The sequence below is a fragment of the Sminthopsis crassicaudata genome, chromosome 4, assembly GCF_048593235.1.
Source record: "Sminthopsis crassicaudata isolate SCR6 chromosome 4, ASM4859323v1, whole genome shotgun sequence".
Taxonomy (NCBI): domain Eukaryota; kingdom Metazoa; phylum Chordata; class Mammalia; order Dasyuromorphia; family Dasyuridae; genus Sminthopsis; species Sminthopsis crassicaudata.
In genome coordinates this window covers 364432309-364455826 of record NC_133620.1, presented here as the reverse complement: position 1 = coordinate 364455826, position 23518 = coordinate 364432309, and the positions used below count along the sequence as shown (strand labels likewise).

The 23518-nt window shown below is 39.5% G+C and overlaps 1 protein-coding gene across 1 annotated transcript in view; it reads right to left on the bottom strand.

Annotated features, from left to right (window-relative positions):
- MSI2 (musashi RNA binding protein 2) overlaps positions 1–23518 on the bottom strand; it is a 522649-nt gene that overhangs the window by 86234 nt on the left and 412897 nt on the right. The window contains 1 exon segment of the mRNA XM_074261866.1: positions 21238–21320. Within this exon segment, the coding sequence (XP_074117967.1) occupies positions 21238–21320 (83 nt within the window).

The window sequence follows — 23518 nt, the reverse complement described above, 5'->3', positions numbered from 1 at the left end:
TTTAACTGAATATGAGCAAAGAAATAGAAGAGTATCTTCTCTAAGCTCAACGAGAGCAAACATTTTTGGTACCACTCCACATGATGGGGATGATGTGTACCTCATCCTATCTATTCCTATAGATCTCTCTATTTTGAAAGCTTTATATTCCACATAGCTTGAAGATTATGGGTAATTTGGATGGCAACATCTATTAAAAAAAACATTGTGAAGTTCTTATGGACTATTATTACATCTGGACCATGCAAACAACAGTTTAAGCTTTGATAATGTTTTGGTTATCATCATCACTATAATTGCTTTCCCTATACCAGGTTATATACATTTTATACCAACATTCTTCTTGCCATTGTTATATCCTGACCAGTTACTTAATCTCCTCAGTGGCTCAAGGCAACTCTAAGACAGTGAGTTGTAGAGATGCTTGCTTTGCTAGAGAGAATTTCCTAAATCAAGGAACAGCAGTTCTAGTCCCTATTCTATCCTCAATGATAGAAGCTATGGAGATGTTATCAGACTGGGGATTGACCAAAGGAGGAAAACATGTCTGCTATATTTGATTTCTCCAGAATGGGAACATTAGTCTCTCTCTGTTCCTCCTGTATTTTTCAGTGGGTACTTTCTAAAGTGGATTGATTGTTGAGTGACTAAAGTTAGGATTCTGTTCCCCTTCCCAACTTAACAAATCCAACATGGCCTCCTTTCAGGCATAAGTAACCAATAAATGACCGTGTTTACTAGGAAGAGAGCTCTTTCTATACAAATCATCAATAGATCAACGCATTTGCTCCCATTCAACAATTTCTCTGGTCCATAGCAATTAGTAGGCTGAGTTGTTGGGGCAGGAGTCTTGGGGAGGAATTGGACTGAAAGTATCTTAATAAGGAGGTGCAGGGCAGGAGATTTCACTTTATTTAGACCTTCATGTGTCACAGAAGTAGAATGCCTGGCTCTTCACTGTCATTTAGTTCTAGGTATGAATGATAGCAAACCCAGGGTAGTGAATTAAAGAGAAATAGCCCCAACATGGTAGCTTTCCCATGACAACTAGCTTCAAATAGAATTGCCTTCAAGATGTTACTGTACACTTCTCCCATCTCCTATTTCTCCTGGCCCAAATTTTAGCAAGGCTGATGCTTAAACACCCATGATCAGCTCCCAAGAAAAGCCCATTCTTGAGCTAATCTGTCTGGGTATGTATTTGAAAAAGATCCTGGAGAATACAGCCTATCTAGGTTGGTATTCCTAAATTCCTTACATTAATGCAGACTATTTCACCTCCCACTATAATAGTTCATAAGAACAAAAGAACGTAACAACCACAGTCTTCTTTGATGGAAGGATTGGTAATTAACAAAGAAATGCCATTGGTTCAGCCAGTTAGGAAAAAAAAATAACTTTACAATGAACCTCATTGGGTAACCAATGGCCAATTGCTACTGGGAAGGTAAGTTTTTAATTCACAACTTAGAGAAACACATGGTCCCAGAGATAATGTGCAGAAGGAACAAATGACTGTTATGAGTCCAATAAATAGAAATGTTCTACCTCTCCAGATGCATGAGAGGATTGATTTCAAATTTCCACTCTACAAATACATTCCTTGCTTAGCAAACCAGATATGGCAATAAAAATAAGAGAGAGGAATAGAGAGTGGACCTATGACTTCAACAGCCTAGTGGACTTAGGACCAAAGAAATGCCCTCTACAATGGAGATGAGACTCTTCTCTGTAATTTGTAGAATTACCTAGAACACTGAGAGTTTCTATGGCTGGCCCAGGGTCATTGAACCAATATGTTCAGAGGCCAGATTGGAATCCAGATGTTCTTGCCTTTGAACTTGATTCTCTATTCACCAGGTCACAATGAGTAATAATAAGGGCAAACACCAATACCATCCTTTACTGTGTTCAAAGTGTTTTATGTAGGTTGTATCAAATTGAAAAAGAAGTGGTGGCTATTACACCATACCTAAGGATCTCTGTAAGGTGCATATTGACTTAATTTTAAAATGTGATATTAACTATGTTTTGTTGTATTTTTATTTATTTTCTTTGATATTTCCTACTCACATTTAATGTGACAGGCTAAACTCAGGAAAGTTAAAGGCCACAAGTACCCAGTTTTGCTTTACACACATTATCTCATTTGAGCCTTACTTGTGAGGTATTATTATTTCCATTTCACAGGTGAGAAGACTGAGGCTTGGATAAGTGAAATGATTTGTCCATTTTATTAATAATAGTATTAAATGGCATTTATCTAAGTTTAAAGGGTTAGGAAATACTTTAAATGCATGCTCTTGTAACTTTCACAAACAACCTGTAAAGGAGGTGCTATTTTTTTCCCCCCCTGAGGCTGGGGTTAAGTGACTTGCCCAGGGTCACACAGCTAGGAAGTGTTAAATGTCTGAGATCAGATTTGAACTCAGGTCCTCCTGAATTCAGGGCTGGTGCTCTATCCACTGTGCCACCTAGCTGCCCCCTAGGAGGTGCTATTTTTATTCCCCACTTTACAGATGGAGAAACTGAGGGCAAGAGAAGTTAAATGACATGTCCAGGGTCACAATGATAAGTTCTGGGAACAAATAAAAACCCAGATTTTCCTTATTCCAAGTTCAGCACTCTTTCTGACCATATTATAATGTATTTCATTGATACTGGTTATGTTTGTGGAGATAGGGGAAGTAGAGCATAGCTTATTAATTCCCCCCACAGGGGAGGGAACAGTTAACGATAGTAAAATGAATTGCTTAAAAATCCATTTGATGATCATAGATCTGAGAGCTGTAACACTTCCCCTTAAATGAATCAGAGACTAGACACCTAATATGGACTTTTTGTCACTCTTCTTCCTTGTCTCGGTTCCCTTTTTTCCTTTCCACTATTTACAAATTTTTACTGAGAACTCAGAGTTGGTACAATACTGGATAGAAACTGGTAGGTAAAGAGTAATACCTTGCAAGCTTTGCTGCTTACAAAGTGTTTTTTGTCCATGATTTCATTTCAGAAGATCACAGGATTTAGAGCTAGAAGAGAGTACCTAATAATAGTATCAAGGATTCAGAGCTGAAAGGAGCTATTGCATCTCTAATCCAATCCCTTATCTTACAGATGAGGAAACTGAGGCTAGGAGAGATTAAGGGATTTGTCCCATCTAACTATGTTTTAAGTCTGGGAGAATTTTTTTGAAGAAAAGAGCAGAAAACTCTCAATTTTACCAAAGAATCAATTTGTTTCATTGCAGAATTGACCATTCTTGGCTTTTTGCTGCCAGCAAAGATCTGTCCTTAAGCTATTGATCATCTGAAAGTCATCATTAATTCTGTCTGTGAATAACTGTGAATTCCATACTTATATTTGCTGGCAATGGTTAGTTTTGCTGATATTGTGGGGAATATTATTGTTGCATTAGAAAATGAAAGATGCTATAGAATGGTTTAACCTGATTTTTTTTTCCCTAGAGAAATGATCGACTCAGAGAAGCAACAGTCTTTCTAAGACCAGTTAAAAGAATACCCATTTAAATCTTTCACCAACACTTGAAAAGGGACCACACAAAGCTATAAAATCACAAGACACAAAAAAGTCTCTCTTCAAGTAACCGTCTCTTATCACCCATTATGTACTGAACACTTCAAACTGGATGACCAAAGAAATCCTACACTTAATATGTCCATTTGTTTTAGTCATTTCTTACTCTTTGTGACCCCCTTTTTGGGTTTTCTAGGCAAAGATACTGGAAGTATTTATCATCTCCTTCTCCAGCTCATTTTCCAGATGAGGAAACTGAGGCAAACAGGATGAAGTGACTTGTCCAGAGTCAAGCATCTAGTAAGTGTCTGAAGCCATATTGAAATTTAGGTCTTCCTAATTCTAGTCCTGGTACTCTATCCACTATACCACTTAGCTGCCTAACATGTCCATCATAGAAGTCATTATCTTTCAGCCCTTTCAAACTTCCCGATTTCTGTGGAAGTCACTGCCATCTTTCAGATCAACCACCTTTATAACCCTACTGTCACACTATTGTTCTCTCACTCATCTCACAAACAATCAATGACCAAATCTTGTCTTTTCAATCTTTGCTCCAAATCTAGTATACAGCCCGTTCTCTCCGCTCTACCAGCCATCAGGCACCTCACCTGGATTACTGAAATAGCCTTCTTATTAGGCTTCCCATCTCATTTCTCCCTGCTCTAATCCATCTTCCACATAGCTGTCAATGTTTTTCCTAGGAACAATGTTCAGTCATTTTTTAGTGTGTCTGCTCTTTGTGACCCCATTTTGGGTTTTCTTGGCAGAGATACTGTGGAGTAATTTGCCATTTCCTTCTTTAGCTCATTTTATAGATGAGGAAACTGAAGCAAATAAGGGTAAGTGACTTCCCCAGGATCACATAGCTAGCAAGTATCTGAGACCAAATCTGAGTACAGGTCTGGTTGCCCTTTCCTAAGATAAGGCTTCACCATTTACCCCTTAGCCAATAAACACAAATGATTCCCTGTTTTTTCTAATATTAAATGTAAATTCCACTGATAGTTGAAATTTATCCCAACCTTGTCCTTTTTTAGCTTTCCGATTTTCTTATATATCACTCTCCTCCTGATCCTTTGCCATATTAGCCTACTTTCTCACACATTTTCCATCTCAGTGCCTTTGGCCTGGCTGTTCCCCATGCTTGGAATTTTCCCCCTCTTCCCCTGCCTTTTAAAATGATCAGCTTCCTTCCAGATTCAGTTTCCCCTCTTGGGATGCCTGGTACACACTCTGTCTCTCCCCAATAAAATTTTTCTTTTTATTTAGTAATTCCAGGACTTACCACAGTGCCTGGCACATAATAAGTGCTTAATAAGTGAATGTGGGTTGAGTGGTTGATTGATAAATTCTAAAGGGGGAGTGGAGTGGAGAATGTGTTATAAAGTAGTGTGAGGGATTGATCATATGTTATCAGAAATTCCTAGCCATTTCTCAGTCTCCCACAGAGCTTTTGGATTAGGCCATGCCCAACCTTCTGCAGGAGGTACCCAGGCCAAGGGAATATGGACCTTGAACTGATTTCTTTACACCTGGCAAACCTGGAAAATGAGACTTAGAAGGTGCTATATCGGAGAATGAAGGTGCTTGAAATTTTTATGAGAACCTTATTGATCTGAAAGCTTTTGCTCCAGCTATCTTGTTTAAAGACAATGAAAAGATTCATTAGAGCAAAGAGTCTGGTAAAGGAGACCCAAAAGATGATGGCGGGTAGGAGGGAGATCAGAAGAAGCTAGAGAAATTTACAATTTGAAATCTAAATTGTTCCTGGTTTTTTGGGTCATTTCTAATCTGGGTTCAGCCAATCTTTGCAGTCTGATTCCCTGGGTCCTATTGTCTGAAACAAATGATTCATGCTGAACTCCCTAGACCCAGGGAGTTATTCATAAAGCAAAGGTCATACCATCTATTCCCTTGCTCAAGAAACTGCCATAACTCCCTATTTTCTCTAGGATAAAATACAAACTTCTCTGGCATTTAAAGCTCTTTACAATCTACCTCCACTCTACCATTCCAGGCTTACTACATATTATTCTCCTTTAAGAAACTTAAATTTTGCATAAACCCTGCTGTTTGCTGTTCACTAATCATGTCTTTGCACGGGTTGTCTGTCTCTTCTGTGTAAAGCACCCTCTCCCCTCATCCCTGCCTCTTAAAATCCCTAGGTTTTAAAAGATACCTTAAGTGCAATGTTCTACAGAAGCATTATCTTAGATGGGGCTGCCACTGCTGCCCTTTAGGAGAAGTCAGGTTATTGTTCACAGGCGAATGCCCACATGGGAATGGGGGGTGGGGTAGGATATTGTCCTGACTGAGATGTTGTTCTCCTGATTTCCTAGTGGGGGTGGGGAGGTGGGAGGGTGGGGAGTGGGGAGTGGCGGTGGTGGTGATGGAAAGAGTGGATAGTTATGAGGTAGCTATGATGCAAAGGCTCAGACCTAAAGGAGCCAAAAAAAAGTTGAAAGTCTGGAGAAGCTTGATATGGAATGGGAGAGGCAAAAATAACATTCCTAAACTCTCATTTCCATAGTAAATTAACGAATCTACCATGTAAAGGGACAGGTATCAATAAATAATTCTTTTCCCCAGCAAATAATAATAATAAGTAATAATAGCTAATATATATATAGTTACATAGATAGATGGATAGACAGAGATCTAGATACATAGATAGCACTTACTACGAGCCAGGCAATGTATTAAATACTCTCATTTGAGCATAACAACAATTCTGGGAGCTAGTTACTATTATTTCCATTTTACAGATGAAGAAACTGTAGCAGAGTACTTTTAGTAACTTCTCAGGGCTACATTGTTAGTAAGTGTTTGAAGTTGGATTTGAAGTCAGATCTTCCTAATGAAACTCTATCCACTGTGCCACCTAGTTTCTCCAGCACAGTTGCTGGTGTGTGTGTATAAATTAATTGAATCTTTCAGGAGAACAAAACTAAAAGTCTTTGGAATGGAGAACTGAGGGTAGTTGTGAGCTTCCTCCTTAGTGGCAGGATAATGGAACAAAGAGCTGTCAGTGTACCAACAACAGCTCTTTTTTTTTCTACTCACAAAGTAAATTAAAAAAAAACAATTTTCTTTGTGGAAGATGACTGATAAGTGTGTACCAAAGCTCAAGAAGACACTTGTACAAGAATATTCACCTTATAGAGTTTGCCAAAACTAGATCAACATATCCATGATACTTAGGAGCAACTCTGAGTCGTGGAAACATCCTTGTCTTTCCTTGGCACATAGTAGGGATTTAATAAATTTGTACTCAGCTGGATTTGCCCTTGCACTAGACAAAAATCAAAAACAACTATAAAACACGGGCTTCTCTGTAAGCTGATCAGTAAACAAGGGAGATATTAGCCTACTTAAAAGTAAAGGCCTTCCATAGCAGCATTTACCTTCAGACGATGAATGTGCTAATTATAAATGATTCATATCTATTTGTTTAAGCACAGAAGTTCCCTGAGATATATAGCCCTGCATCCCTTTCCCTTGCTAGCAATGTTACTCTCGGTATTCTATAGTGACTAAACATAATTTCTTTAAAAAAAAAAAAAAGTTTGATTATGCTGACTTTTCCTTAATTCAGACTGACCTTCCCCTGCCCAATTAGGATGAATTATAAGGATTCTCCTCTACCCAGAAAAGCTGGCAGCCTGCAATGGGGAGTACAGAGGAGCACTGAGGGCTGAGGAGGAAGCCAGGGCATGGGGTAAAAAGAAGCAAGATCAGCAAAGGAGAAAGCAACAGGAAGAATGAGACTCTAAGGTAAAGGTGGTACAAACAAGAAGCAAAGGAGGGAGAAAAAGGGAGGAAGGAAGATGGGCACCTAGGGGGCACAATAGATAGAGCATTAAACTCAGAGTCATGGAGCTATGAGTTCAAATTCTGCTTCAGACACTTAACTAGCTATGTGAAACTAGTTAAATTGCTTGACCTCTCAGTCTCTGTTTCTTCATCTATATAATGGGAATAATAATAGTGTCAATTTTACAAGGAGTGGGAAATAGCAAACTACTCCAGCACCTTTGTCAAAAATAAAAAAAAAAAAAAACCTCTAATTGGGGTTATAAAGAGTTGGACATGACTGAGAAAAAAATTACTGAACAACAAGACCTTCTTTTAATCCCTTGTATCTGAGTTGTATTGCAAGAAGTACTGTCCTTGGAGTCAGAAAACTTCAGTTCAAGTCTTGGCTCTGCCACTTTTATGCCCCTTGATCTTGGAGTTAGAAGATTTGGGTACGAATTCTGCTTCTAATTCCTCTTCAGAGCATGACTGTTTAAGTCACTTAATAGCTCATTCTAGTCATTTTCTCTTGTCACAGACTACCTTCCAATGCTGCTGTGAGGAGGGAGATCCCTTTGAAATGCTTATCTATTGGTGTCTTAACTGCCTACTCAAGGGGCTTGAAGTGAGAAAAGTCCTGCTTAAAGAAGGATGTCTGTAAAATCTTGTTATTATCCAGCTGAGTGGAGTATAAGGGAGAGAGAGCTGGTCCCATTCATGGTCACAAAGACCTGGGTTCAAATACTGCTTTCTAACAGTGCTGTGCAATTCCAGGCAGATCACTTAATCTCTCTGTGACCCAGATAACTCACTCTCTAAGACTCCATAAAGTGCCAGTCTACACTGGTGGGAGGACTTTCTTAAATCAAAAAACATAAGTCTGGTACATAAAGCAAAAAACAAAACAAACAAAACAAAACAAAAAAAAACAACTAAAAATCTAAACCAGGAGCATTTATAAGTCATTGCCACACCCTATCATTCTTTGAGTCCTAGGGATGTTAGTCTTATATTTATAATGTGATCATTCAACACAAGAAGACAAAAGCAAAAGGCAGGAATAGCAGAGAAGGATGGGGAAATTCCCATTGTGATGGTGATTCCCTTTGTTCTGCCCATCTACCTGTTTTTTGCTACCATTTTTGATATTTTTCCTTTTCCACCTACCTGGCAAGGTGAATTTATGTCGGAAGGTTTCGTTTGTCAGGAGCATGAAGAGAGAGTGAAAAAGACTCTGAGGAAGCTGGGGAAAGTGGCTGCTGCCTTTCCTATTTCACTCGTGAGCACCAAGGTGGGAAGTACAACAGGAAGATACTGTTTGCAAGTTGATTTCAAAGCTAAGAAAGTTTATACCCCCAACACTGATGGAAGGCTTGAAATCCCTCAGCCTCCCTCCCTCCTCCATTCCTTTCTTTCTTCTTTCATTTTCTTTCCTCTCTTCCTTTCTCTCCCTTTCTTCCTTTCTTTTCCTTTCCATTTCTTTCAGATAAGAAGAACAAAAAAGAAAAGTAAAGAAAAAGAGAGGCGGAATCTCTGGTGTTAGCATTCAATCTCTGGGAAGGGTCATCAGGACAGATGAAAAATGAGAAATCCCAGAAGGAAGGAGAGAAATGTTTTCAAAAGGGTAACTTTAGAAAGGAGGAAGAAGTCTGAAGGAGAGTGGGATGGCTGTCCCCCTGTTACCTTCAGCCCCTACTTCCATGCTGCCCTCCTAGCTCTTTTCTCTTACAGGATGGCATTAAATCCCACCCAAAGTGAAGGAGTTGGTAACCAGGAAAGGCTTCAGAAAGGGGGCTAAGGTACTTAGATTTAATTATCTCTCTAGGCACCCCTGCAATGAAGCTAGCTGTCAAGGACATGTGAAGGACAAATGAGCTGAGGGAGAGACACATTCTATGCCCAATATAGATAGCCTAAGCAACTTCCCTGTGAGCCAAATAACCTTTGACCAAAAAAAAAAAAAAAAAAAAAAAAAAATCAGAAGCCCCATCACTTGTGATCCTTGTTCTCTTTCCTTCTCTCTCCCTACCACCTCCCCCTGCCCAATGCCCCAGCAATCTGAGCTTCCACATAAAGGGAGTTTGGGCATGTGTATGTTTTAAGCTGTTTTGTGGGGTGGATCCCTCCCACATAAACACGTAGATTCATTTATTAAATGCCTCTCTGGCATTTTCTTTTTTGCCTTCATCCTGCCTTGTTTAATACTGCATTTGACATTCTCATTTTATAAATGGCAACGGAAGCAGAATGGATAGGCTAAAATTAGCTTACAAGTGAGAAGGATGCTAGAAATAGGCTCCTGAACACAGCAGCCTAGTTAATCCCTCACTGTCTCCTTCCTACTCTGCCTGCCTCCCCGCCCCTCTCCCCATCCTCCCCCCAAACTCTTTGGGGCCTTATCTCCCAAAAGAAGCAGCTCAGCCTTTGAGGCTTCAGACAGGTCCCTGGGAGGTAGGGCGAACACCTCCGGAGGGGGCACTTCTCAGGTGACAGTGACACTATTCTAGGAATCTAGCACAAATCCAAGCCCAGGTTTGTGCCCCTCTGTTCATTTTCAACAAGCGCCTGGTGGGGCCTATACTCCCCCAAACCTTGGGCTATGGTTACTGTGGGATGATGCTTTAGGATCATAGTTCTAGGGATTTTAAAGGGCACACAGAACAGCTGCCGAATTTTACAGTCCAGGAAACTGAGACCTAGACAGACTAAATACTGTACTCAAGGTCATATAGATTGTAATGGGGTGGAGCCAAGATTCAAAACCAGATATTCTGAATCCAAATTCAGAACTCTTTCAGCTATCATCATCAAATCAACAACAATAAATATTATATTGATAGTAATAAAGCTAGTGCTTCAAGGACAGCAAAGTACTTTATATTTATTATTCCATTTGATTCTTATAACAGCACTGTGCGGTAAGACTCTTAATTATCTCCATTTTACAGATGAGGAAACTGAAGTTGTGAGAGATTAAATGATTTGCTGTGGGTGACAGAGCTAGTATTCATGTAAAGGTGGATTTTTTTTTTTTTTTTTTTTTTTTTTTTTTTTTTTTGTGGGAGTTGGGGGAGACAATTACAGTTAAGTGACTTGCCTAGGGGCATACAGACACAGTAGTGTCTGATGCTGAGATTTAAATTCAGGTCCTCTCTACTCCTGGACTGGTACTCTATCCACTGTACTACCTAGCTGCCCCTAAAGTAGGATTTGATGTCAATATAGGTTAAGGAAATTGGCTAAGGTCACACAGAAGGAATAGAAAAGCCAGGCTTTCAGATTCCAAAATAGGATGTAATAAGAATCAGAGTTGCTTCTTCTGATCATTGTTTTTTTTTTTTTTTTTTTTTTTTTTTTTTTTTCTCCTCTCCTTTTTTAGGTTTTTAAGTCTAGAAGATATCAATATTGGGTTGATTTACATGTTTCAGGTCTCAACTCTTACCCTATCCTACCTTTTGCTTTATGGAAAAAGGGTAGGGAATTTGGACAAGAAATATTAAGATCAAACTAAGGAGTATCACCCGAGAATCTTCCTAGAACAAAGGAAAGCACTTAGCTGGCAACTTTTTTTTTTTTCTTTTTCTTTCTGGGGGTTGGGGAGGAGGGAATTATGTCAACAGGATTTCACATTTCAATTCTTCTCCAAGTGGGAGCCAGCAGAGACTATGGTCCACATTAAAAATTATGCTGCCTCTTCCCCATCAAAAGACCCATGCTACCTAGTCTCATGGAAATGTGTAATTCCTATCTATTGGGACTGACCTCTTGGGCTTAGACACAGCAGCATCTTGGGGCCAAGGACAAGAATCCATGCTCTATATTATATTTATTTAAGCAGACTTGTGCTTACCAGTTTCTTTAGCAAGCACAAATCATGTGCTCAGGTGGGGAATGGGGGAAGAGACTATATGGCTCCCTAAGATAGCAAAGCTTTCTGGATTAGCACCCACCCAATCATGATCAGGGTACTACTGAAAGGCTGACAAATTTGGAATTAAGTGACCTGTGTGTTCAAATCCTGCCTCAGACACTTAAGTTGTTATATGACCCAGGGCAAGGAGGACCCTTAACCTTTCTCAGTCTCAGCTTCTTCATCTGCAAAATGAGTATAAAGATAGCATCTACTTCACTGGGTTGTTGTAAGGATCAAATAAGTAAACAAGTATAAAGTTCTTGGAAAATCTTATTAAAAAGTAATATAAGGGCAGCTGGTTAGTGCAGTGGATAGAGCACTGGCCCTGAAGTTAGGAGGATCTGAGTTCAAATTTGGCCTCAGACATTTAATACTTCTCAGCTGTGTGACCCTGGGCAAGTCACTTAACCCTAATGGCCTCAAGAAAATAAATATATAAATGAACAAAATGAATTTTTTTTTTAAAAGAGTGTTATAAATGTTAGGGCATTGGGCAGCTAGATGGAATAGTAGATAGAACACCAGGACTGGAGTCAGGAATACCCATGTTCAAATTTGGCCTCAGATACTTCCTAGCTATGCTATCTTCTACAAGTTACAAACCCTCTTTGCCTCAGTTTCCTCATTTTAAAATGAACCAGAGAAAGATATGACAAACCACTCTAGTATCTTTACCAAGAAAACACAAAATGGGATCACCAAACACTAGACATGACTGAATTGACCAATCTTAAAATACGAATGTCAGTTATCATAACCTGCAGAGCTTTATACAAATGAAAGATTGGACATGGTGAATTCATTAGGGTGGGTAGATAAATCAAAATGACTTTGGGTCAGTACCTCATTGGCAACTTATAATTTTAGAGGCTTGCTTAGACTATTGAAAGATTTAAATGATTTTATCATGGGTCATAAATATTCCCAGCTTTGAGGCCTGCTCTCTATCCACCATGACTATACATGCAAACAAACCCACACCTTCAAATAAAAGCTATTACTTTTATTCTATTTCTCCATGTCTTCCTCAATATTTATATAATAATGACCAAAAAATTGCATCCATTTGAAGGTTGCTTTGTGGCTTTTTTTTTTCTGTCTGAACCTGAAATTTCATGGTTATGTAAGTTATTTATTAAACTTATTATGACCAAAGCATTTAGTTAGAAACTGGAGATACAGAATAAGAATAAAAACCAGTTCCTGCCCTCAAGGAACTTAAATTCTCTTGGATAATGCAGCATATAAACAGATAAGTAAAGACAATATAATGTGAGGTGGGAAAAAGAAATATCACAAAACTAGGGGACCAGGAAAGACTTCCCACAGGAAGCAATACTTGAACTGAGTCTTGAAAAAAACTGTGGATTATAATAAAACAGCTGATGCTTTAAGGCTGGAGAAACAATTTATATGCATTATCTCATTTAATCTTCACAATCACGCTGTAAGATAGTTATTATGGGTATTACATTCCCCAAATTTACAGATGAGGAAACTTGGGCTCAGAAAAACGAAGTGATCTGCTTAAGGTCACACACCCATTAAGTGTCAAAATTTGAATCCAGGTATCTGCAGACACTTACCATTACCTGATGGTGCCCCTAAAAGCTACAGCTGGATGTAGCAGTGGATATAATATCAGGAGCAAGATCAGGAAGACTCAATTTTATGAATTCAAAATTAGCCTCAGATACTTACTAAATGTGTAATCCTGGGCAAGTCCCTTAATCCTCAGGTTCCTCATCTGCTAAATGAGCTGGAGAAGGAAATACCGAATCATTCTGGTATCTCTGCCAAGAAAGCCCCAAAGGGGGTCATGAAGAGTTGGATGTAAGGAGAGCATTCCAGGTGTAGAGGGGAGAATACATTCCAGGTATGGACTGACAGTTTCCATGGATTGTATGTATGTATGTATATCTGAAATTGGAAGGAATCTCAGAGAGTACTAGACTAATGGATCCAATCTTCTCTTCCTTTAAACAGGATGAAATTGAAAGCCTAGAGATTATTTGATTGATTATTATCCTTTGTTCTTGAAGAGGACCAAAATGACATCACTATAATAGAGTTAAGGTATAGCAGGTCCAGCTGTAGCTGATCAGACCCATCAGAAGTCCTACCACAGATTGGGTACAAATAATCTCTATGAACATTTGGGATGGAAATTTCTCTAATTTGTGCATTGCATATTTCCTAGAGATCAGGTGAATTGAGCAGTGCTGCACAGGTATTTAGTAAATGAGGAATAATGTAAACCTAGATATTCTGTTACCAGACCCAGAATTCTGTGCTCTGCTATTTCCTTACTGAGCTTTTATAAGGCTTTTTGTGGAGACAGGAGATGGCATCCCCTGTGTGGAGGATGGGAAGAAGCGGACCAATTTGGCTGGAACACTGAGCCCATGCAACAGAGAATTAGGAAATAAATCTGGAAAGGCATGCTAGATGCATGATAGATGCTGGACTGTAAAGGGATTTAAATGCCAATTCCAGAACTCTTATTTTATCTTAGAGACCACAGGGAGATGGAGTTGAAGATTTTGGAGCAGTGGAGGGACATGAGGAGACTTGTGCTTTAGGCAGCTGTTGCCCCTCCACTAACATAGATAATTAAAAAGTTCCCTGGTGCATTTTTGCTTTTGCCAAGGAGATGTATTCCTAGGAAAAAATAGTGTGTACACATACATTTTGTAAATTAAATCATTGTAAATGAGGACTTGTTCTTCAGGCTTAAGTCCTTTTGTAAAGTAAATAACCTGAATCTTAGATTTGAAGCTGGCAAGGCAGTTAGAGATCATTTAATCCAAACCCTTCATTTTTCCCCACCAACTTCCTCATTTTATAAAACTGAAGCTCATGGAGGTAAGGGGATTTGCCCAATATCAAACAGAATCAGTGAAGAAACATGATTTGAACTCAGGTTCTATGACTTAGAATCAGGTATTCTTTTTTTACCGCATCATACTGCACTCCTAATTAATTCAACTTTGGGTATAATTCTTTATCTTTTATATATTTGGTTTGTTTAAATATCTTAAATTGCATGAATATCAGTGTGTGTGTTAAAGTTGCTGTGGGTAAATTGCAAATGGAACTCCCAGTTTCTCCCCTCTAAAAATAAATCTCCCCCTTTGCTCCTTTCATACAATTCCTTGAGTCCTGACCAGAGGGGAGCATCTTTGATTTCCTGCTACAAATAATTGGGCCCCATGATGAAACTCCTACTCTGCTCTTTGCTAATTCCAGTCTTTCTTCTGTGTGACTCTCTCTTATACCTCTGTTCTGAGGCCGCTATCTGGCCCCTAATCAAGCAAGTCCTGCCACTGCTGAGGTTACTGCTTCAATCAGGGGGGAAACAGCATGTGGCATTATTAGCTAGCATCTGCCTACTTTGGGGCTCCATGGAATGGACAAGGGTGAGATTTCTCTTCTAATGATTATAAAATGGCCCTACTGACTTATATAAATGACATTCACATTTGGCTGTGGTGTAAAGAGTAGATTCTTTCCAAAGAAAAGCTTTTCTTCTTAGGCAAATTATTTCCTTTCTTTCTATGTCTCAGTTTCCTCCCCTGTAAAAAGGGATGTGGTTTAGTTCCCTTAGACTGTGAGCTCCTTGAGGACAGGGACTATCTTTCATTTCTCTTGGTATTGCTAGAGCTGAGTATATGTTAGCTGATTTGACGGCGGCTTCTAGCTCTAAATTAAAGGTGCTGTGAAAGTATCACAGGTTTCTCTGGGTTCCATCTCTGGTTCTGCCATTGAAGTATATGTTTTAAAGTTCTTGTCATTATTTTCCTTAGCCCTGGTTCCTGACCCTGTGACTTTCATTAAGGACAATGGGTGAAAAAAAAAAGGCAGGAAGTGTTTTGAGATCTGTAGCTCTCAAGTGTCAAAGAGACAAAAGCTACTGTGGATGCAACTCCTGGGTTCTAGTTCTAAGAGGCAGAGGTAAAGAGAAGAGAATGCATTCCAGATATAAGTTGACAATTTCAATTCAATTTTTCCTCTTTTGAGGTGAAATAAATTAATTTCTTTTTGCCAAGCATTAAGTGCCTATGACTTAAGTGCCAAAGAATGGGCTAGTCATCAGTGGACACTTAATGACAATAATAACAACACTCTTATATTAAAGACCTTACACTGGGAGGAAACTACATGAGGATACTTTGAAGACAAAGATCCTAAAATATCTCATGGTCCAACTCTTAGGAAACTAAACCAAACTTACAAGGCCAGTTCCTTTGTTCATTCATTTACTGGCTAGCACCTACAATTTAGTTAATTCATATTTTTATTTTCTTTTTTTTTTTTCATTTTCAATAGTACTTTATTTCCCTAATACATGTAAAAATAGTTTTTCTAAAACTTTGTGTTGTATTTTAAATTTTTCTTCTCCACCCCAAGATATCAAGTAATCTGATATAAGTTAAATATATGCAATTCTTTAAAATATATTTCCATATTTGTCATGTTGTGCAAGAAAAATCAGACCAAAAAGGGAAAAAATGAGAAAAAAAACACAAATAAAAAAAAAAGTGAAAATACTATGCTTCCATCAATATTCAATCTCTATAGTTCTCTCCTTGGATATGAATGACATTTTACATCCCAAATCTTTTGGAATTGCCTTGAATCATCACTCAATTTGTATTTTTTAAGCCTTTACTATGTGCCAGGAACTGAGCTTGTACCTGGTGCTAAGTGCTAGGGATATAAGGAAAGGCAAAAAAACATCCTCCCTCAAGGAGCTCACAGTCTAACAGGGGAAGAAAATGAATAAAGTTTGTACAAATAAAATATATTCAGGATAAATTGAGAAGAGAGTTTCAGAAAGAAGGCAGTAAACATTAAGGAGTGGGAAAGGTTTCTTACAAAAGGAAACTGAGGGAAGCTAGGGAAAGTGTTTCAAATTGGTAAATAGAATGTCACATCTAAGAAACAAGGAGGTCAGTGTCCTTGGGAGCCAGAATATGTGGGGAGAAGTAAAGTAAGGTATTGAATTATGTGATTTTAGAGCTAAGGCAGCATGATACAAAAGGGCTCAGGATTTGGAGTCAGAAAACCAGGCCCAAATCTTGGCTTTGAAACTTATTGCTTATGTTTTCTTCATTCAGTCAACCCCTCGGGGACTCAGTTTCTCATCTGTGCTATGAGGGAGTTGGCTTAGATAACCCTTAAGGTTGGTTCCATTTCTAGAATCTATGATCCTATAATCCTACCTTTCCACTCTTATCTTCTACCATTAGTCCCCTTTTCATTTCAAGTCACTTGATGGTCTGGCTATACTGTATTATACTTTATTTCCCATTTTTGTCTTGCCCTTGACCATCAACATAATGATATAGAATGAGCATTGTATTTGGAACCATGAGATACAGGGTTCAATCATTGCTCTATCTATGTCATTTCATTTCTGTTTCCTCATATAAATAAATAATAAATGAATTGAGCTAAGTGTCTCATAGGAGATTAGTCTGAAGTTCTCTCTTAATTGAAATCTTCTGAGGCATCCCTTTTGGTCATGCTTTGTCCCCATTATTATCACAGATGACAATTCTCTCTCTTTGAAAATTTCCTAGAAGGGAAGACTTGTATGAACTGATGCAAAGTGAAGTGCACAGATCAGGAGAACAATTTATAAAATAACAGCCGTATTGTAAAGACAAATGATTTTAAAAGACTTAAACTCTGGAGCACCAGCCCTGAAGTCAGGAGGACCTGAGTTCAAATTTGACTCAAGACACTTAACACTTCCTAGCTGTGTGACTCTGGGCAAGTCACTTAACCTCAGCCTCAGGGGAAAAAAAAAGAAATACTTAATTCTGATTAACACAACAGAACCAACCACAATTCCAGAGGATTCATGATGAGATAGCTTACCCACCTTCAGAGAGAGGGCTGATAGACTCAGGGTGCGGATTGAAGGAAGAGTTTGTATGTGTGTGTACATATATACACAGTGAGGGAGGGAGGGAGGGAGGGAGGAAGGAAGAGAGGGAGGGAGGGAGGGAGAGAGAGAGAGAGAGAGAGAGAGAGAGAGAGAGACAGACAGACAGACAGACAGACAGACAGACAAATAGAGAAGGGAGAAAGGAGAGGGAGACAGAGAAGGGAGGAGGATAGGAAGAGAGAGACAGGGATAGAGGTAGAGAGAGGGGGGAGAAGGAAAATATAAAATAATTTATTTCACTTGACTATACATGTTTTTAAAAGCCTTTTTTTTTTTTCTTTCTTAATGAATGGGAGAGAGGAAAGTAGGAGAAAAAGAATTTAAAACTGAAAATAAAATTGAATTAAAAAAAAAAAGAAAGAAAATTTCCAGGAGATCACATCAACTCTCTCACACATCTGTTAAGTTTTGGCTTTCAGGGTACTCTTCCTTGTGCCTAACTTTTGTCATTCTCCTTTCCTTTTTGTGGTCCATGCTTTCAGAACTGCTGCTCTAAGTCTATGGCTTTGTTCTCATAAGCAGAGCTTGGGTTCGTTTCCTCCTCCATGCTGGGTCTTATCTAAAAGAGAAGGAACTAACTATGGTTCTGAAGAAAAGAGAATCCTCCAATGTGGTACCCTAGGTGGATTATCCCAGGGTGAGTTCTCAACCAGAATAAACTCCCACTTGGGGAGGGAGGTTAAGTTTCTAAGGATGGAGGAATGGTAGAAAAGCTCCTTTGGCTTCAGGTCAGCCCATGGAATGTGTAGGAGCTGGGATCTCCTACTAATTTTTTGTTGGAAAGCTCCCTTAAAATTAAGCACTGATTCTGACTAGGTAACCAGTAATATCACTAGTCTTGAATAGAGTTTCAGCTCTGTGACTCAAAGCACTAGAGAGAGTCAGGAAAGATTTGGGCTCAACCCTGAACCCTGATATTTATTACATGATCAAGGGTGAAATCAGTGGGGATCTCATCTGTTAAATGAGAATACAGAATTCCTGTAATGTCACTACATGGCTGTTTGGCTGTTCAAATGAGATGATGTGTTAAAAGTGTCACATACCTCTCAAAGCCCTATATTCATCAATGCAAACAATTATTGCTATTATATAACTGGCCATAGCACCTTGTTGAGCCTCAGTTTCTCTTTTAGGGAAAATATGGACAAAAAATTCCCTGCCTCACTATCTCGCTGGCTTACAGCAAGGGCTAAATTAGGCAAGAAATTTGAGAACAAATTTCAAAAGAGCTACACAAATACATGAGAAATTTTAGCATAGACTAATTGAACATCTCTATTGGACTTCCAGGCAGCAGAGTGAGTAAAAGAGCACCAAATTACGGAAGAAAATATGCATTTACACAAAGCCTAATATGTGCCAGGCATTGTGGTAGGTGCTTACCAATATTAAATCATTTTAATCTCACAACAAAGATGAGGAAACTGAGGCAGACAAAAGTTAAGTCCAGGAACACACAGCTAGCAAGTGACTGAGGTGAGATTTGAACTCAGGTCTTGACTCAGACACATGTATATTATCTACTCTGTTATCAGCTGTCTAGTTATTATTTGGTTTTGATGGCTCAGAGTGAGTATAAATAGCAATTATTTCTGTTCTGGCCAGAAACTCTAAGAGTCTTTGCCTCCCTTACTAATTCTTTTGTGAGGACAAAGTAAGTCGTCTTTACCTCATTTCTTATCTAGCCTTAAACACTGAATGGGTGTTGCCTCAGACAAACTGAGACCTGGAAAAGACCTTAGCTTAAAAAGACCATGGTTTCCCAATGCATCTGGTCCTCCCCATCATCACCAGTCCTCCTGACCTGTCTTGCCACTAGGTTATGAGGACTGGAGGAGAAAATGAGGCTGATGACTTTGCACAGCCCTGCCTCACTTAAATACAATTCACTTTCAAGTCAAGACATCATCCTCCTGACATCATCGATGGAGTGAAGGTGGGAATCAAGGACAAACAATAATAAGCTATCTTGTAGAAGATATGGATTTTAATCCTGGTTCTGACTCTTTTACTGTTGGGATATCAGCTTCTTCATCATTAGATGATCAGTTCCTTAAGAAAAGAGATTGCTCTTCTTTGTATTCCTAGCATATTGTTCTTCAGATGCTCAGTCCTACTGTTCATGAGCCAGTGGACCATAGCACACCAATACTATCCATAGAGGATTTCTTGGCAAGGATACTGAAGCTAATTGCCATTTCCTTCTGTAGTTCATTTTACAGATGGGAAAATTGAGGCAAGCAGGGTTATGTGACTTGCCCAAGGTGACACAGCTAGGAAATGTCTGAGGCTGATTTTGAGCTTAGGTCTTGCTGACTCCAGACCCAGCATTTTATCCATTTAGCTATCTTACTACTACCTCACATGTAGTAGGAATTTAATAAATGTTTACTGACTGACTATTGCCTAAGTGACTGTAAAATGAAATGGTTGAACTGGAGCACCTCTAAAAAGCACTTTCAATTTTGAATCTACAACTCTGTGTTCAATGTAAACTTCTTGAGTATAGGGGTCTACCACACTAGCACTCCATATCAACCATCATTCACTTTCCTGATGCTTAACCTATGTTTGCCAGGGACAACTAGAAGTCAGCAAAGAGTGTGGTTCTTCCCTGGATAAACAATGGCATCTGGATTAGACACCAGGTTTATTTCATCCCTCAGCCTCTTTAATGGGGTTTTAAGCATCAGCAGACAGAAAGACAACCTGCCGAAAGAAAAAAGTGTGAATGTATCTGTCCCTTCAGCCTAGAAAGCAGTGGATTTTTTTTCCTTTGGGAGTTGGTTAGGGGAAAAGATGGTGGGGAGGAGAGATAGAAAAGGGGAGTGGAAATCCTATTAGTAAAGAAGTAAGAGCTCATCTATCTCTCCTGTACCACCTTAACGTCCAGGCTGACATTCCCAATATATAGTATGCAAAGAAAATTGTATTTTCATTTTAGATGCATATTATGGCAAGCAACAATATGAACAATATTATTTTAGTGCCCTGGGAAAAAATTAGCAAGTCAAATGTTGAATCAGGCCTTGTAGCATATGCTGAGAAGATTGCTTTGATCTTATCCACACTAAAAGCTCTATTATTGGATTTAAAGTCGGTGAACACATATCAGACCAATATACAATGCATATCTGAATACATGTTTCAGAGGCAAGGAATGTTTTGACAAAGGGAAGGGGAATATTTTAACTGAAAATATCAAAGTTACTGCTGAGATTGAAACACACATATTTCTCTCCCTCCCCTTTCTTGGAGTTGTGCAAGCCAAGTGAGTTGTGATGGCTTGGAGGGATTTGCTGACAGCTTGGGAAACACTGGCTGAGTCGCCAGTTTGGGCTCAGCAAGGGGTTTTCTTCTCTCTTCCACACCCCCAAAATTGGAGAGAGCAAGAAGAAGCAGAAGCTGAAGCTCTGGAATCTGGGTACGTGTTAGGAAGCCATCTAGTGGTCTCCGTCTTAGGAAGTCGATTTATCCTTTTTGCTCTCTATCCCAACTCGGCCTCCCTTTAGAACTCCAAACTTCCCCTGGATCTTCCTCCTCCCCTCGGACCTCCAGTTCAACCTCTCCTCAGATCTCCCCTCTATTCTACCCCCCTTAGATCAACCATCTCTCAGATCTTCCCTCTGTTCTGCTCCCATCCAAAATTAACCATCCCTCAGATCTCCTCCCTACTTTCCCCCCAGACTCAAACCTCCCTTCAGATCCTCTCTTAGAAGGAAAAAAAACCCAGAGAGGCAGCAGTGGAAGGACCACCAAAGAGAACATGGCCTTATTTAACTGGAGAAAGGGGAAGGAGGGAGGGAACACCCTTTTAATTAGCCAGTACTGTTCCAAGGAAAGAAATCACCATGATTGATGAACTTGCCAAAGATTTAAAATGTCTCCACTTTTGAGACAGACCACAGAGGGGGCCCCAAAATCCATCAGCTCCAATTCCCAGGGCAAGACTTTAAGTAGTGTGGGGGGCCAAAGAAAGAATGAGTATGTACATATATGTTTATGTATGCTAACTTTTTCTCCAACAACTTACCATCTTATTATTGATTTCGTGGAAATGTATTTCACAGACTTTCTCCACAACATCTTCATTCTCAAAAGTGACGAAACCAAACCCTGGGAAGACAAAAGCAGGAGAAGAAGAGGTGACTAAGTTTGCCCGTTTGGGGTCTCTTCTCTGTTTCAAAATATTTACATCTCTGGTTGCACCACTGAAACATTCTATAAGTACAATTTCCCAGATATGGGATACGGGATGTGCCATCTTAGGTACAAGAAGGGGCCTTGTAGTGGGGAAGGGGTGTCTCATCAGCCTGGGAAAATGAGCTGCCTAATTTGTAACCCCAAACCTCCCCCCCAAAAAAAGAGTTAATGATTTCTCCAACATGCAGCCTGGCAATCCGTGGTTTACATTTGGCCTGGAGCAAACAAGAAATTTACTTGTCTGTTATTTATAAGGGTCAGAACCCAGCAGCTTCTCACACAGAGCCAGGCGGGCAGGATAATGAGAGCTTCGTGGATCACTGCGGGTCCACACTTGTCCTTTCGGCCTGTTCAAACGGCCAGCCCTTGGGGTCAGCCCAGAAATGGAGGGGGTTATTTGTCTCTTTCTTCCTGAATGACTTCCTCTAATGCCTCATCAGGACATCCTGAGGCCTCTAAGAAACTATTAAAGTTTAAGGCCTCTGTTCTGAGCAGGCATCCTTTTCCCACTGTGGCTTCAAAAGCACGGCAGATTTGGGGCAGTTTAAGGCTGTTTGATGCCTGCTGTCTGCCCGTCAGCTATCCACTGTATTTGCTCCGCTGGAGATGAGCTCTGTGAGACAAAACAGGCTTGAAGAATTTTGGCAGTTAACCACCAATCTGCATACCAATTTCTTTTCTCCACGTCTTCCTCTCCTCACCTCCATCCCCCTCTCCCTACACAACCCTCCCTCTCCCTGCCCACCCTCCCCACCAATCTCCGGCATAACAGGTTCCCATGTCTGTTATATTGTTCCACAGGGGAAAAAAAATCACTTTATATAAGAAAGCTTCTCCAGCTCCATTCTCAGGATCTGATGTTGGAAGGGACCTTAATGGTCCACCTCATCTAACCCACTTCTTTTACTGATGAGGAAAATGAGACCCAGAGGTCTGAGATCATACCTGGAGTCAGGAAAACCTGAGTTCGAATCTCAGCCTCAGACACTTACTAGCTGTGACTCTGGGCAAATTCTTTTATCTTTTTTCAGTCTCAGGCTCCTAGTCTGTAAAATGGGGACAAAAATAGCACCTGCTTCCTGGGAGGATAAAATGAGATATTTGTAAAGTGCTTTGCAAAACTTTAAGTGCTCTATAAATCTTGCCCTCTTTATATTTTACTATATGGCCTTTCCTAACAAAAGGTACATGTGCAGGAAAGAAGACGGAAGGTACAGTGAAAAGAGACAGAGGAAGGAAACCCAGGTCTCATTCCTAGCACTGCCACAAATAGTTCTAGTTCCCTGATCAAGACATAGGACCAGAGAATTTAAAGGGAACCTAAGATGTCACCTGGTCCAATTGCCTAATGTTATGGGTGAGGAAACTTGAGACCCAAGGAAAGAAGTTTTTGGAAGCTGAATAAACGTGGAGGGGGGGTTGGACCCTGGGTCTTCTCAGGCTAAATTCAATGCTCTTTCCACTATACCTCTCTCTGCACTCAACTCAATGAACATTAATTAACCATCTACTCTGTTCAAGGCAACACGCTAGGCACTGGGGGGACAAGACAACAATGCATAGTCCCTACCTTCAGGAGCTTATGCATATGCTATTAGATCTCAAGTATTCAGTTTCAGCCCCTCAAAAAGGGTCACTGATTATCTCTGGAAAGATATTCAGAAATCCTCATATCAGAGGAGAGTGGGATAGAGAACATGTAGCTAGTCTAAAGGTTAAGGCAGCAAAGTTTGGTTTTGAGGATTTTTTTGGAGAGAGTTTTCTTAAATCATTGCCACATGTGAATTACATTGTTTCTAAAAACAGACATTTCCTTTCTTTCTTTCTTTCTTTCTTTCTTTCTTTCTTTCTTTCTTTCTTTCTTTCTTTCTTTCTTTCTTTCTTTCTTTCTTTCTTTCTTTCTTTCTTTCTTTCTTTCTTTCTTTCTTTCTTTCTTTCTTTCTTTCTTTCTTTCTTTCTTTCTTTCTTTCCCTTCCTTCCTTCCTTCCTTCCTTCCTTTTCTTTTCTTTTCTTTTTTCTTTTCTTTTTTTTTTTTTTAACTGAGGCAATAAAGATTAAGTCACTTGCCCAGGGTCACACAGCTAGTGTCTGAGGCTGAATTTGAACCCAGT